The 15285-nt window shown below is 43.2% G+C and overlaps 1 protein-coding gene across 1 annotated transcript in view; it reads left to right on the top strand.

The window, feature by feature from the left end:
* FANCD2 (FA complementation group D2) overlaps positions 1 to 15285 on the top strand; it is a 58192-nt gene that overhangs the window by 3170 nt on the left and 39737 nt on the right. Inside the window, exons 2-9 of the mRNA XM_060765730.2 lie at positions 854 to 941; positions 3093 to 3230; positions 4906 to 4973; positions 11868 to 11971; positions 12177 to 12240; positions 12831 to 12883; positions 13412 to 13490; positions 14449 to 14573. Coding sequence (XP_060621713.2) covers positions 875 to 941; positions 3093 to 3230; positions 4906 to 4973; positions 11868 to 11971; positions 12177 to 12240; positions 12831 to 12883; positions 13412 to 13490; positions 14449 to 14573 — 698 coding nt within the window. The 5' untranslated portion in view covers positions 854 to 874. The remainder of the gene's footprint in view (positions 1 to 853; positions 942 to 3092; positions 3231 to 4905; positions 4974 to 11867; positions 11972 to 12176; positions 12241 to 12830; positions 12884 to 13411; positions 13491 to 14448; positions 14574 to 15285) is intronic.

The raw sequence follows: 15285 nt of genomic DNA on the forward strand, positions 1-15285 counted from the left end.
AACAAACTCCATGAGGGCTGGCTTAAAGAGCTGGGCATGTTTAGCTGCTGAGAGGAGACATGATGGCCATGGATATATATATGAAGGGAAGTCATAGGGAGAAGGGAGTAGGATTGTTTTCTGCTGCCCTGGAAACCAGGACGCAAAGCAATGGCTTTAAACTACAGGGAAGGTGATTCCACCTGAACATGAGAAAAACTTCCTAACTGTGAGAGCTGTTCAGCAGTGGAACTCTCTGCCCTGGAGTGTGGTGGAGCTCCTTATTTGAAGGCTTTTAAGCAGAGGCTGGATGGCCATCTGTCAGGTGTGTTTTGAATGCGATTTTCCTGCTTCTTGGCAGGGGGTTGGACTGGATGGCCCATGAGGTCTCTTCCAACGCTATGATTCTGTTATTTGTTGTGTGGCAGCTGCCGTTTGAACTGCATTAAATGTCAATATAGATGAGGCCACAACACACACACATGTACAGACATGCCTCTCCCTCATATACATGGATTCTGCCTCCATGGATTCAACCAAATGTTGGAAACATTTTAAAAAATTCAAGCAGTAAACTTTGATTTTGACATTTTGTATAAAGAACATCAGTTTACTTTGTTATGTCTGTAATGGGACTTAAGCATCCATAGGTAGCAGTGTTTCTCAAACTCTGTTCCAAGTGTTTTGGACTTCAGTGCCCAGAAATCCCAGCCAGCTTACTAGCTATAAGGAATTGTGGGAGATGAAGTCCAAAACATATTATGGTATCCAAAATATGGTATTTCTCTTTCTCTTTGTGACAACACTGTTTGCATTTTTTTAAAAACGTATCTTTCATGTGGATTTGTTTTCTTCCCCATTATGTCTGTAATAGGATACATCAGTGTCTATTGTCATGTATTCAAAACGAAAATTGTCAAAAACCAGTGCCCGTGGTGAAAATGTGATCGAAGAATTACCAAGTATGTCAAAAACTGTTTTATGTCATTTTCACTTTCTTTGGCAAAGCAGAAAGCCTACTATAGTTTTCAGTAATGTCCAGGAAAGGTAGATGACAGACAAAGAGGGCTGTTCTTTGTGGTTTTTCCCTGTTGAGGAATGTCCTTTTCTCAATAGTTATGACAACTGAATACTTGAAACTGTTTGCAGGCTCATAAAAATTACTTCCAAAGGAATGCTGTCTTTGCATCATAAATTTTGAATATTATTCCTTGAGTGTGGAATCTTTTTGGTCAGTCAGGGACATCAGTAGTGAAGGGAGGAGGATTAATTTATTTTATATTTTATGCAGTTAATTTATTTATACTGTGCCTTTCTAAGGGGACTCAAGGCGACTAACAACCGCAAACTTTGATCAATTCAAAACAAAGCAAAATACACAAATTAAAAAACAATTAAATAGTACTGCATGTGTTAGGTTAAAATACAGTTAAAATATATTAAATACAATTCAAATTGCCCCCTATCCTTCCCCAAATGCCTGTTGTCAGAGGAAAGTTTTGACCTACTTGCGGAAAACCAGCAGGGATGGAGCCTCCCACAAACAGGTTCATACCTGTGATTCCTGTGTTTAATTTCCTGTGTCTTATTATTATTATTATTAACTTTATTTGTACCCTGCTAGCATCTCCCGAAGGACTCGATGCGGCTTACAAAGGCCAAGACCTCAAAACACAACATAACAATACAACACCTAAAGCAAATTAAAAACAGTTAAAGCAATATTACACAACAAGCAATAAACAATACAACAAAGCATCAGTTTAGGGAGGTGTAGTACTGCACCTGGCAAGGAAGACCCCATATCCAAAAACAGTGAGAATATAGTAACCTTGGAGGATCTTAGAAGGATAGTGTCCTTTCTCTTCCTCCATAGCTGATATAAGAGCTACAGCTTGGCCATGGCCCATTGTCTTTCCCATGTATTCCAAGCCTCTTGTTTTTGTGCTGCTGCTTTCTGGAAATTATACTTGTGTTTTTCACTAACCTGGGCAGATAACTGGATCTCATCCATGTTGCATTGTACTTTCAATACTCATTTAGCTCTTCGTAAGCACATTGTGATAAAAATGAGCAGCTGTCTTGTTCCTGAGCTGCAAGTCTGGGATTGCCCCTGATTTTGTGTTTCATGTTTAAACATGGTTTAAAACCAGAGACAATACTTTCTCTCCTGTTCGACCATGAATTTTGCCTGGCTATGCTGGTATAAAGCTAGCATGACATAAGGTAAAGGTAAAGGTTTCCCCCTGACATTAAGTCCAGTCGTGTCCAACTCTGGGGGTTGGTGCTCATCTCCATTTCTAAGCCAAAGAACTGGCGTTGTCTGTAGACACCTCCAAGATCATGTGGCCGGCATGACTGCATGGAGTGCCGTTACCTTCCTGCCAGAGCTATTGATCTATTCACATTTGCATGTTTTTAAACTGGTAGATAGGGGCTGACAGCAGGAGCTCACGCCGCTGCCCAGATTAGAACCTGCACCCTTTCAGTCAACAAGTTCAGCAATTCAGTGGTTTAACCCACTGCACCACTGGCATGACATAATGATTTGAATTTTGGACTATGACTCTTAAAGACCAGGGATTGAATCCCTGCTTGGCCATGAAAACTATTAGGTGATCTTGGGAAAGTCACACGTTCTCAACTCCAGAAAACTCTGTGATAGGGTCTCCATAAGTGGCTACAACTTGAAGGCACACAAGAACTATCATAGGGCATATAAGAGACTGGCAACTTATGTCTCTTTAGATACTATTGGTCTACAGATCCCAAAGTGTATTTATTAAGAAGTACAATCTAGCAGTTTAGTTAAGTACTTTGATGCTTTATTGATGTCAGCCAAATCCTTTTCAGTTTGCAGAACGATAACAGTTACTTTCAGTTTGTAGCACCAATTCATAAGTTATGCAAATGTTTTGTCAAGTTCTGTTTTCATTTTCAGTAGTATCTACTGCTGGCATTTCTCAGATATTGTCCTGAAATATGCAGCTTGTTTTTGTTTGTTACTTGATTTTCTTGACATGAAAGTTACTTTTTGAATTTATTTATTTGTATAAAGAATCACCTCTCACATGCATTACATTTGTCTCATGCAAGTAATGTTTCCATCTTAGAAGCAAAAAGGTCTCGGGTCTCTGGCAAGAAAATATCTGTTCCTCAAGATGGAGTTATAGAGTTACACAATGTCTTTGGGCAGCTCCTTAAGTCTGCAGGGATAACCCTGAAAGCTGGAGAAAGACAGAATGAAATAGGTATGGACTGTTGTGATGTGCTTCCTTGACAGATCTCATATCTAATAATTGGGCAGGAAAAAAATGTAACTGAAAGTTTTTATTTTCAAGTGACAGTAATTCTAGCAACATTTGTCAACAGTTCTGGAGTAATGCTTTATTCTTGACTATTAAAATTTAATTACATTTTGTGCTAGAATATACTCAGATAGGCAGAGTAGAATTTTGCGTGTGTGTGTGTGAGAGAGAGCAGGGCGCGGGATATGCTATCCCTGTTTTTGCAACCAAGGCAGAGAACAAAAACAAGTAGCTTATCAGCTCCCTGCTGATGAAAGGTGTGGGCTGAATGACATTAAAAATAGTGGCAGAGATGCTGAAAGATTACATTGGGAAAATAATTATCTTGAAAGAGGTCCCCTAAGACTATTTATTCATATATATTTGCCTAGGATGACAGGTGTGTATGCATGTATTATAATTTTTAAGGATCTTCATACTTTTTTTCCTATGTGCCATGCAAGAAGGTTCATGAGCAGAAGTAGCATAGCCAATTTGAATAGACACTAGAGGTTTTTGTTCTTGCTGACTGCAGGAATGCAGGCTTAACATATGTTACCATAGATTTCCTGTGCCTTTTACAGTTTTAGGATAGGGAAAGATTCAACAGGTGCAGCATTTCTATCTTAGTTCTCATACTTTTCTTGCTGGGCTCCTTTGCTTTTAGTCACTCTACGTAAAAGTTCAGTGAATGAAGCTTTGCCCCACTGGGCAGAATTCAGAAGTTCTGGTTATGACTTTTAAAGGGCCTAAACAGCTTGGGTGCTTAAAAGGATGTGTCTCCCAAATGAGCTGTACATAATTTTAAGATGTTTCGGAGAGGGCTTGAGCTTGAATAGTGTCCCACTAACATCACAGGCACATCCAGTGAAGACATAGGAGACAGCTTTCTTTCTATGGGCTATGTAAATCCCTCCCAAAGGAGGCCTGACTGGCCCCTCTGCTCTTTTCCCTGGCAAGAAATAAATCTTCATATTTATTTATTTATTACATACATTTCTATCCCGCCCTTCTCCCCACAAGGGGACTCAGGGCGGCCTTACATAAGCATCCAATGATGCTATCAACATATAAACCTATAAAATAACAATTAAAACAGTAAAATCCATTTAAAGCATTATACAGATTCAACAATAAATTCATTAACAATAAATTAACATGACGGTCCTTCATATTTAGACAGACCTTCAGCCTTAGCTGGTTGCACTATGGGTGTGCTGTTTTCAGTTAATATTCAACATTTTACACTATGAACTCCGTATCCCTGGGACCAGTATCCATGGTTCTGTTTATTCATCTGATGAAATATGTGCTCTGTAAGCACTTTGAAAGTGCTCCAATGTGACTATGATATTCTTGGGTCAGAAATCCTTCATTTCAATGAAGTTCTCAAAAACCCGGGAATGTATCCCCTGGCTATACAGGAGTCATACTGCATATGATTTACTTTTTTTGAATTATGTTTTTAAATAATGTTTTGATTGAATTGATAGTTAATGCTGTTTTAATTTTGTTTTGATCTAATCAATAGTCATTGTTGCTTCAGATATTTTCTTTTAACTTAAATAGTAAGACACTTTCAATCCCATAGAATTGGTAGAAATATAGATCAAATAAGTTAATTGTGCCTTTCTCATAGCTGTGGATGGAGCCATTTTCCAGAAGAAGTTGCATCAAGCTTTGAGAAAGCATCCTTCTTATCCACAGGTAGGAAAATACCTTCATTTGATGTCCCTAAAATTAATTCTTACCCACAAAAGCTAGGAGTTTGGAAGAGAGAGCACAGTGCTCTTCATCAACTAAATCTGTGATGGCGAACCTATGACATGCATGTCAGCACTGACACACATAGCCATTTTCGATGACATGCGGCCACATACAGAGAAGTATGGGGCTGCATGCGAAGAAGGACGTTTCATCCTCGGCTCCTGCACAGCCAGGTGCAGGAGCCAAGGATGAAACATTTGCTGTAGTGTGGTATAGACACTCTGTGCCGGAGGTCTGTAGGCCAAAACAACAGAACTCCAGCACAGAGCATCTAGTTCTGGGACTTTCGGTTAGGCCGTTAGGGGATCTTTGACCTCATGTCCAGCCAGCGGAATGCTGCGGGGATGCACCTCTGGGGGCACTGTGATTGCCATTACCAGCAACCACATAACCACAGCAACCATCATCCAATCTACTGTTCTGGGATGTCATGGATTTCTAATTGGCCATCATTACTGAGATAAGTGAGGGGAGGCTGGAAGAAGTAAGGGCCTGTGCTATGGGTGCCATTTCCCACCATTAGAAATAGTGGCAGCCATCTTAATTTACATAAGGAACACCATTTTGCAGCATAGTGCAGACTCCATTTCACTCTATTACTGTTGTACATCCTTATTAAGTCCCATTTCTGCTTATTAACCACGTCATTTCCCTAAAAGACAGTTACATGTGCTGGGTTGTTGTGGTACTGCAGATATTTTAGCTTCTTTCAGCCCCAGCCAGTATAGCCTGTGCTCAGAGATTATGGGAGTTACAATAAAAAAAAACCATTTTAAAGGCCACAGTTACCTGCCTTGACTTAAATGAAAGCGAGTCATCTAATATTTGAAATATTTGATTTCTTCCTCGTGTAGTCTGTGAAATGCGCACTAATGGGTTTCTGTGCGCATGCGCAGTGATTTCGGAACATTCTAGATGAAAAGATTTTAGGCGGGAGTCCCGCCCACCCTCCCAATGGTATAAAAGGCAGTAGGCGGAGTTCCGCTTCAGTTCTTCTTTCCGCGCGACAGCAGAAGCATTTCGGACTTTCCTCTCTGTTTACTTACCTTGTTATCGACTCGGACTCCTCTCGACGATCCTCCATTCTCCTACCCTCGACAACGGACTGATTACGGACAGGCTAGCATGTCGGCTTTATCTTTTAAAAAGTGTTCGGCTTGTGGAGTTAATCTCCCAGAAGCCGATAGACACAATAAGTGTCTTTTGTGCCTGGGGGAAGCCCATAATCGCTCTGCATGTGAGATCTGCAGAGGCTTCACATCTCGGGCCCAAAAGAGCAGGGACTCCCGTCTTAAAGCTCTTTTATATGAGCAGGCACTGGCCCCTGAAGAGACTCGCCAAGCCGCGCTTAGTCTCTCTCGGCAGCCCTCACCCTCCCCCCTCTCCGGGGAGCGGCCGGGCTCCTCTTCCATGCAGCTGGAAGAAAACCCTGCGGCCGGGACTCCTCCCCTTGGGGACGAGCCGCCGCCGAAAAGACCCAGGGTCTCCAAGCAAACTGCTCATAAGAGCAAGTCAAAGGAGAAACAAAATAAGAAAAAGGGACGGCAACTCTCTGGCATGCAGCCCCTGAGTCCTCCCACGCTGGCACCGCCGGCCCAGCTGCTTGAGCTCTCGCCCACGGAGCAAACCGCACAGCTCCTGGAGCTTCAGGAGCCCCCGGAGCTTCTTCCGATTGAGCTCCTCAACTCCCAGGCCGAGCCTAACCTCCCCTCTTCCCCCTCCCTCCTCCAGCCTGCCCAACCTCCCAGAGAACAACCTTCCTCCCCGGTACCGGCCCCTCCCACCTCTCAGGCAGAACGTGGCCATTCTCGGCCGAGCCGCTCCAGGCGGCGGTCCCGATCCTCCTCCTCCTCGCATTCTCGGTCCCGGTCCCACACTCCTCCCCCCAAACGCCAGCGCGGGCGCGATCCGCACGATCGCGACCCACGTTTTCCTTCCCCTTATGAGTATCCCTTTCCCCTCTATCCCCCCCCCCTTCTACTACCCTTACTATCAAGGGGAATACTCGAGGGACCATACCCCTCCTCCTCATCCTTATCCTCATTCCTACCCTCCTCCTTCCGCCACTGTCTCTAGGCCCCCTCCTGAGCCTCCTATCCTTCAACACCAGGGGGCACCACCCCTAGATCCTGCTACTCCTCAACAGGATCTTCAACCCGACCCAGAAACTGTGGACGCTGAATCCTCCAGTGATTCACCTCCCGCTCCTGCTTTTCAAGCTGAACCAGATCCAGACCCTCTACAAGCAGAAGAGTTTAAAAACTTTTCTGCTTTGTTAATCAGACTTTCCAGATCACTTAATCTGGCCGTTCCCCAGCCTACTAAGGCTGTGGATGACCCTTGCTTCACCTCATCTGAGCAACAACGACCCATGTCAACTATATTGCCCACATTACCTTACCTTCTAGAAGTTCTAAAAACAGAAGGTGTTTCTCCAGCCCTGGTTCCAGCCACACCTAAGCGGGCTGAGAATCTTTATCGCATTGACCTCACGGCAGCTTCATGGCTTGCTAAACTACCTAGAGCCAATTCAGTTGTTACAGACGCCCAACCCAAACCAGTTCAGAGAAATCAGGCTTCTCCCTCAGACAAAGAAGGAAAGAAACTGGATGCCATGGCAAAAAAGTTTTATTCCTCTGCCTGCCTGTTTGCCAGAATGGCACATTATGGCGTTTACATGAGTGTATACCAGACACACCTCTGGAATAAAATCTTGCCTTACCTTGATCTCCTACCAATGGCTGATCAACCAATGGCAAAAGCCTTTGCTCAAGAAGCACTTCTTCTCTCTAAGCTCCAGAAGGACTTAGCAAAGAACACAGCTGACACATCCGGCAAACTCATTGCTGGAGCAGTGGCCTTGAGACGTCACGCCTGGCTCAGGGCGTCCACTCTTTCTCCTTCAGCTCGCACGCTGATTGAAGATCTCCCTATGGATCAAACAGGATTGTTTAATCCAGAAACAGATTCCCAGTTAAAACACTCCCATGAGATGAAACAAACGGTCACTAAATATGACCAACAACCTTATCAACAGAGGCAAAGATGGGGCAATTATTATCATTACCCCACCTATCACAGAGGCCGTTACAACCCTCACTCCTACAGAGGAAAACAACGTCCTCATTCATCTCCTGCCACCACCGGGAAGCCACCTGTTCCCTTTAAGGGTCAGTATCGGGGCACTAAACCACCAGATAACAAAAAACGGCGTTTTTAGCCCCCCTCCATCCCCACCACTGAATCTACCTGACCCTTCCCCACCCTCCACACACACCACATCCACCTTACCACTATACCTCAACAGACTCCATCCATACTTACCTGCTTGGCAGTCCATAACCAATGACACCTGGGTCCTCCGCATAGTAGATGAGGGTTACGCCATTGAATTCCATTCTCTCCCTCCACTGGGAAAAATTTTACCAACTCAATCCTCTCCCATGCTTTGGGACGAGATCTCCTCTCTTTTAGACAAAGGGGCAATTTCCCCTGTACATCCCGACCTGGCTCACACTTGCTTTTTCTCCCGCTACTTCCTAGTAGATAAAAGGGACGGAGGTCAACGCCCCATCTTAGACCTCCGAGGCATTAACAAATTTATTTCACCTCGCAAATTTCGCATGGTCACACTAGCCAACATCCTTCCTTTCATCACGAAGGGAGCATGGCTCGCCAAGGTTGACCTCAGGGACGCATACTTCCACATCTCAATCAGACACAACCATCGCAAATACCTCTCCTTTGCACTGGACAACCACATTTTTTCTTTCTCCGTATTACCCTTTGGTCTTTCCTCCGCCCCAAGGGTTTTCACTAAATGCATGTCAGTAGTAGCTGCTCACCTACGCCAGAACGGCGTAACGGTTTTTCCATACATAGATGATTGGCTTTTTTCAGCGAAATCTCGTTCCCAGCTCCTCTCTGACATCTCCTTCACCTTGTCTCTCTTACAGGAACTTGGACTTGTCGTAAATTTCGACAAATCCCACCTCATACCTACCCAGCGCATCCATTTCATTGGTGCCCTGATAGACTCCACATCCCAACGGGCTTACCTGCCAGAAGACCGGTTCTCCAATCTCTGCCAAGCCATCAACAGCCTGCTTTCTTCAGGCCGGTCCTCTGCATGGGCTATCAAATCTATCCTTGGCCACATGGCGTCCACTACAAGTGTGACTCCCTTCGCCCGGCTTCGCCTCCGCCCACTCCAGTCCTGGTTCCTGGGCGTATTCGATCCCATTCACGACTCACAATCCATGATTCTTCAACCTCCCGCTCACGTCCTCAGCTCCCTCCTGTGGTGGACAAGGGAATCCAATGTGTGCTCAGGTCTCCCATTCACACCCCCACGCCCGTCTCTGTCACTCACAACAGACGCCTCCTCCCTCGGCTGGGGAGCACACCTCCGGGACTTGACGATCAGCGGCCGCTGGTCTCCCTCAGAGCAAAAACTCCACATCAACGCACTGGAGCTACTGGCAGTGGGAAAAGCCCTCCGGGCCTTTGCTCACCAAGTCTCCAACCGCACCATCCAGGTAGTCACAGACAACACATCGGTAAAATTTTACCTCAACAAACAAGGGGAAACCCACTCCCCAACACTCCTCTCCATATCATCAGAGATCTGGGAATGGTGCATTCGGAGGAACATATTCCTCATTGCAATCCACCTTCCGGGAAAAGACAATACCCTGGCGGACTCCCTCAGCAGGACTCCGACCACAACCCACGAGTGGCACTTGCACCCCAGAGAGTTCAACCTCTTGACCCGTCACTGGGGCCAACCACAAGTAGATATGTTTGCCTCCCCAGACAACACACAGTGCACACTCTTTTGCGCGAGGCTCCACCCTCACGTATTCCCAGGTTGCTTAGGAGACGCCTTTCTCTTTCAGTGGTCTCAAGGGTTCCTCTACATCTTTCCCCCCCTTCCTCTACTCTCCAGAGTAGTGGCGAAGGTCATCACAGACAAGGCCAATTGTATCCTGATAACCCCATAGTGGCCCAGACAACCATGGTTTGCCCCTCTCCTTCACGCATCACGAAGAACGTTCCTTCGCCTACGATCCAGCCCGGATCTCCTCACCATACAAAACGGACTGATCTGCCATCCAGATCTCCCAACTCTACGCCTCACGGCGTGGAGGATCACACCATGACCCATCTCTCCGAGGCTGCACGACTTATCATCCAGGCAGCCCAAAAGACTTCCACCAAAAGAGCTTACACCTATAAATGGTCAAAATTCAAGTCTTTCACTCACCCCTTGGGCTTTGAGCCTGCCTCAGCCCCAGTACATATTGTATTAGATTTTCTAGTTCACCTCTCCTCACGGGGTTTTTCCCTCTCCTCAATTAAGTGCTATCTCGCAGCACTCTCCTGGTTTCGGAGGAAATCAGGACTACCGTCCCTTTTTCAAGATCCGTTGATACAGTTATTTGTTAAAGGTTATAAAAATGTTCACCCCCCAGTTTCCCCTCCACCCCCGGCTTGGAGCCTTGAGCTTGTATTGTCTCAACTCTCCAAACCTCCCTTTGAGCCCATGGCCTCCTGTGACATCTCCCATCTTTCCTGGAAGACGGCGTTCCTAGTGGCCATTACCTCGGCAAGGAGGGCCAGTGAACTCGCTGCTCTTCGCTCAGATCCTCCTTTTATTAGGTTCCACGAGGATAAAGTAGTCCTTCGGACTGACATTACCTTCCTTCCCAAAGTTGTCTCCAAGTTTCACATGTCCCAAGACATCACCCTCCCTGCCTTTTTTCCTAACCCTTCCTCTCCTTTGGAAGTTGCACTCCACGCGCTGGATGTCAAAAGAGCCCTCTCCTTCTATATATCCAGGACAGCCTCCTATAGGAAATCTCCTAGACTTTTCCTAAAATACCGGAAAGACGCCTTGGGAGCTCCAGTAACATCTCAAAGACTATCATCATGGATAGTATCCACAATTCGCTTAGCTTATGGTTTGGCACACAAAGAGCCTCCTTCAACTATCCATGCCCACTCTACGAGGTCACTTTCAACATCTCAAGCCTTTCTCCATGGTGTTCCTGTCCACGACATCTGCAGAGCAGCAACTTGGACGACACCTTCCACCTTTGCCTCTCACTACAAGCTCGACATCCTCGCCAAGAGAGATGCGGCCTTCGGCAGAGCAGTTCTTTTCTCCTGTGTGGCATGACCCACCTCCAGGTTGGTAGCTTTACAATCACCCATTAGTGCGCATTTCACAGACTACACGAGGAAGAAATATGGGTTGCTTACCTGTAAACGTATTTCTTCCAGTGATAGTCTGAAATCCGCACGTCCCGCCCGTCCTCCCCTCTTATGTCATGCCTCTTTTCCTGGCTGCTGTCTGGCGGCAAGGAACTGAAGCGGAACTCCGCCTACTGCCTTTTATACCATTGGGAGGGTGGGCGGGACTCCCGCCTAAAATCTTTTCATCTAGAATGTTCCGAAATCACTGCGCATGCGCACAGAAACCCATTAGTGCGGATTTCACAGACTATCACTGGAAGAAATACGTTTACAGGTAAACAACCCATATTTACTGTCCATATAGAAGAACAGTGAAAGGCAGAGGATGTCAAGATCAATACTTATTTTTCAGTTAAAGAAAACCAAGGGTAGCACTGATATCTCTGGAAGGAATGTGACAGGGAAACCTAAAAACTTACAAATCATAATTCTCAATTTTCCTGAATGTTCAAAGGAAAAAAGTCACACAGAGAGCAGACTTCCTCCGCCTTATTTGTATGCTACTGCACTCTAAATACTAATTTGTACAGCCTTGGTTGTGGCTGAGCTATTATTATTTATTTCTCAACCTGTTAGGTTGTTGAAGAATTCATCTCAGGATTGGAATCTCACATTGAAAACAGAGATCAGTTCAGGAACTGCCTGCTACCATGTGTACCTGTGCAAAATCAGGAAGCAAGGTGAATGAGAGTGAGGGTGGAATTTCTTTTTCTCTGTACAAACAGCCTTCTTGGTTATTTTCTATGGCAATATCATAGAGTCAGGATGTTCTACAATGAAAAATAAGGGAAGGTGGGAGGGAACAGAATTTAAGTCTGTGAAACCCAGGATCCTGGAATGTTTTATTATGATGACTGCTAAGAAGTAACAATGTTTCTATTACAGTAATGCAGTCCATTCATATTGTGAAAGTCTCATAAAGCTGCTCCTTGGAATAGAGATATTACAGGTAAATTCACTTTATTGTACAATCTGATATTCTGAAAAGTGGAAGACACACTAAACAATTTTTCACATGTTTAACAAGTGTTTTTTTAAACCTGTTTATACACACCTTTTTCACTTTTTCTTTTTTGATTGTTTTATTTCTTATATACAGTACACAATAAAGCAATGGACTTGTTTTAAAAAGAAAAAAAATGAATGAGAGTTGGTCTTCCAATCTATCTTACATTTATAGGATCTCATGTTCTCCAGTCTTGCTTTAATGTGATACATTGGTAATGATGATGATAGGGAAAGGGATCATCATCATCATACCTATTTTAAGGACCTGTTACTCAAGGCAATTTTAATTGTTCTTGGTCTGGTCCTTTTCTTGTTTCTTCCCTCTTAAAAATAAGTAAGCATGATATGGTTTGGCCTATAGATATTTATTATGTTTTTATGTAAACTTTATTGTCATGTGAGAGGGATTTTCATGCACTGTTTCCTAGAGTGCAATGGGTTTGAGGTATGTAATACCATATATAGTTTACTGCCTTATCACAAATGTAATTTTCTCAAAACACTTCTGGCTTTTTGTTTTCTTTTTGGAAGCCTGCTGTCATAAAATTGCTGTTTGAAAAAGTTCCTGAATTTTTTGATGAAAGGTAGGTATTTTAATACTTCAACTTTGAATGTCGATAGTTGTGCATTTTCTAGGTGTTTCTTCTAAATTACTTTTAAAAATCTCTCTAACTGTATGTCCTTGACAGATGTAAATTAGAAAGTTATAGAGTAATGCAAATACTTTGTTAAAGGTTCTGAGCAGTTAAAGCTCAAGATTATATTGGTTCTGTTCATGTCTGCTGTAGAAGGCAAATCTTAGGCGACAGAATTATTAAATGTATTATGGTGAGTGTTTGTTGATGCAAAGACTAGGTTTGTTGGCTGGATAAAGACAATCATATTCTTGTTGCATGTTGTGAAGAAGTTTGTTCACAGTATGACAAGGAGACCTTTATGTCCAACAGAAATTATTACTGTAATGGTTTATCCCAACTAATGAGAGTTTTGATATGCATCTAAAATAGAATGGGCAGAATCTTGAACAGTTTAATTAAAAATCTTTCTTGGTAGTAGAAAAGGGACTACACCTATGCTTGAACTGTTTACCGGTTGTCGTTCTGATCTTTCAGCGTGGGCAACGATGGGCTCAATTTGCCCCGACTGATTGTCAATCAGCTAAAATGGCTTGACAGGATAGCAGACAGCAAGGCAAGTATGATCAATAAAATTGACAGACAGTGGCTGCTCCCGTAGCAGCAGGATGTAACCCAGGGCAGCAGAACTTCAGATGTTGGTGAATTACTCTACCATAATCCTTTATAACAGAATTAGAGCCCAACAACATCTGGAAAAAAACATAAGTTCTTCAGCTTTGATTTAAGCTGTAAGTAAGTCTTCTCCTTACAGAGAAATCAAACTAGGTAACTGAGCCACCAGGAGTGCTCTATTTTGCTTATATTTAAATATGCCAATAAAATTATTCTAATTCTAATACATTTCCCATGGCCTAATCCATGCAAACAGTGCTATACTGTTATAGGCAAGATTAGGCCTAGCAGAGAAAATTCCTCATATTTTTTATGTGAGGTTCCTTTTTAAAGTACAGGCTTCCCATAACTATTAGCTAGGCAAACATTTTTAGATAATGAATTTGTCCCTGTACTATAGATTTCTATCCACTGTGGTCTGATAGATAGATTTCAAAGCCCAGCTCTGACTTGGATTTGCTGAAGTTATTTCGTCTCCATCTCAGTTTCTATTTCTGAAGTAAGATGTTGTGGGAACAATTAAAATAATAATTTCAAATGTTTATGGTAAAAAAAAACTATAAAGCAGTGTATTTATAATAAATATACCAATGGCGTGACTTCCCTTTTGTGTGCACATGAAACCAAAATTCATGTGCATGTGATACCATAATCCAAGGATGCTCGGGTCCAATTAGATACCATGTGTTGTAATGAGATGATTTCCCTTGTATAAACTGGCACAGTCAAGATTTGCTATTTGGATTTGTGTGTGAGAGAGAGTGGGGGAAATCTTTTCAAGCTGTGGAATCTGTGGATGACTAATCTATGGCTATGGAAGGCTGACTATTAGGTTGTCAGTGTTTGTGAAATCTGCTTTTCCAATGCCCCTCATAATCTAGTTGTTGTATCATCTTCAGGAACTTTTGTCAACTATTATGCAGATGATTTGTGTTTCTCCTCTTCCAATTCAACATGACATTATAACAAGCTTGCCAGAAATCCTGGAAGATGCCCAACATAGTGAAGTTGCTAGAGAACTTAGGTGAGTTTTACACTGCCACGTTCTTTCCACTCTGTATATGTGTGTGTGATGGCCAGTATTGGTATTATATATGAAGATATTGTCTGATATTTCTAGAAACATAGTAAACAAAAACAAAAGAGTGTATCTAGAGGAGGATGACTAAGGATGAATGGTCTGGAAACCCAAGTACAGGCAGTACCTGATTTACAAACTTCCAGCTTACATATGACTTAGTTACAAACGGTGAGACAAAAGGAAATGAGAGAAAATCTACTTTGTGGAAAGGAAGAGTTATCATGGGGGAAAAGGGGTCTCCTCTGAAGCTTTTTTAACCAATCCTTGTTTTCACAACAAGCCCCATTTTTCAAAATCCAGTAATCACACAGTCAGCAAAGCAAACACCACAGGGATGTTAACCCTTCCTTGTGCTATCCAAAACTTTAAAAAAAACAAGAACTTTTGACTGGAGTTACATTTAAACAATGTACCTGTTGTGACTTACATACAAATTCAACTTGACAACAAACACACAGCACTTTACTTGTTCATAACACAGTGACTGCCTGTACAATGAGGAATTGTTGAAAGAATTGAATGTGTTTAGCTGGGACAGGAAGGGAATATGATAGCTGTGTTTAAATATATGGAGGTCTTTGAGTTAAAGAACACATTTTTCTTGTTTGTATCAGAAGATAGAATTAGAAAGCACTGGGTAGTTATTATAGGGAAG

Source organism: Anolis sagrei, chromosome 2 (genome assembly GCF_037176765.1).
Source record: "Anolis sagrei isolate rAnoSag1 chromosome 2, rAnoSag1.mat, whole genome shotgun sequence".
Classification (NCBI taxonomy): domain Eukaryota; kingdom Metazoa; phylum Chordata; class Lepidosauria; order Squamata; family Dactyloidae; genus Anolis; species Anolis sagrei.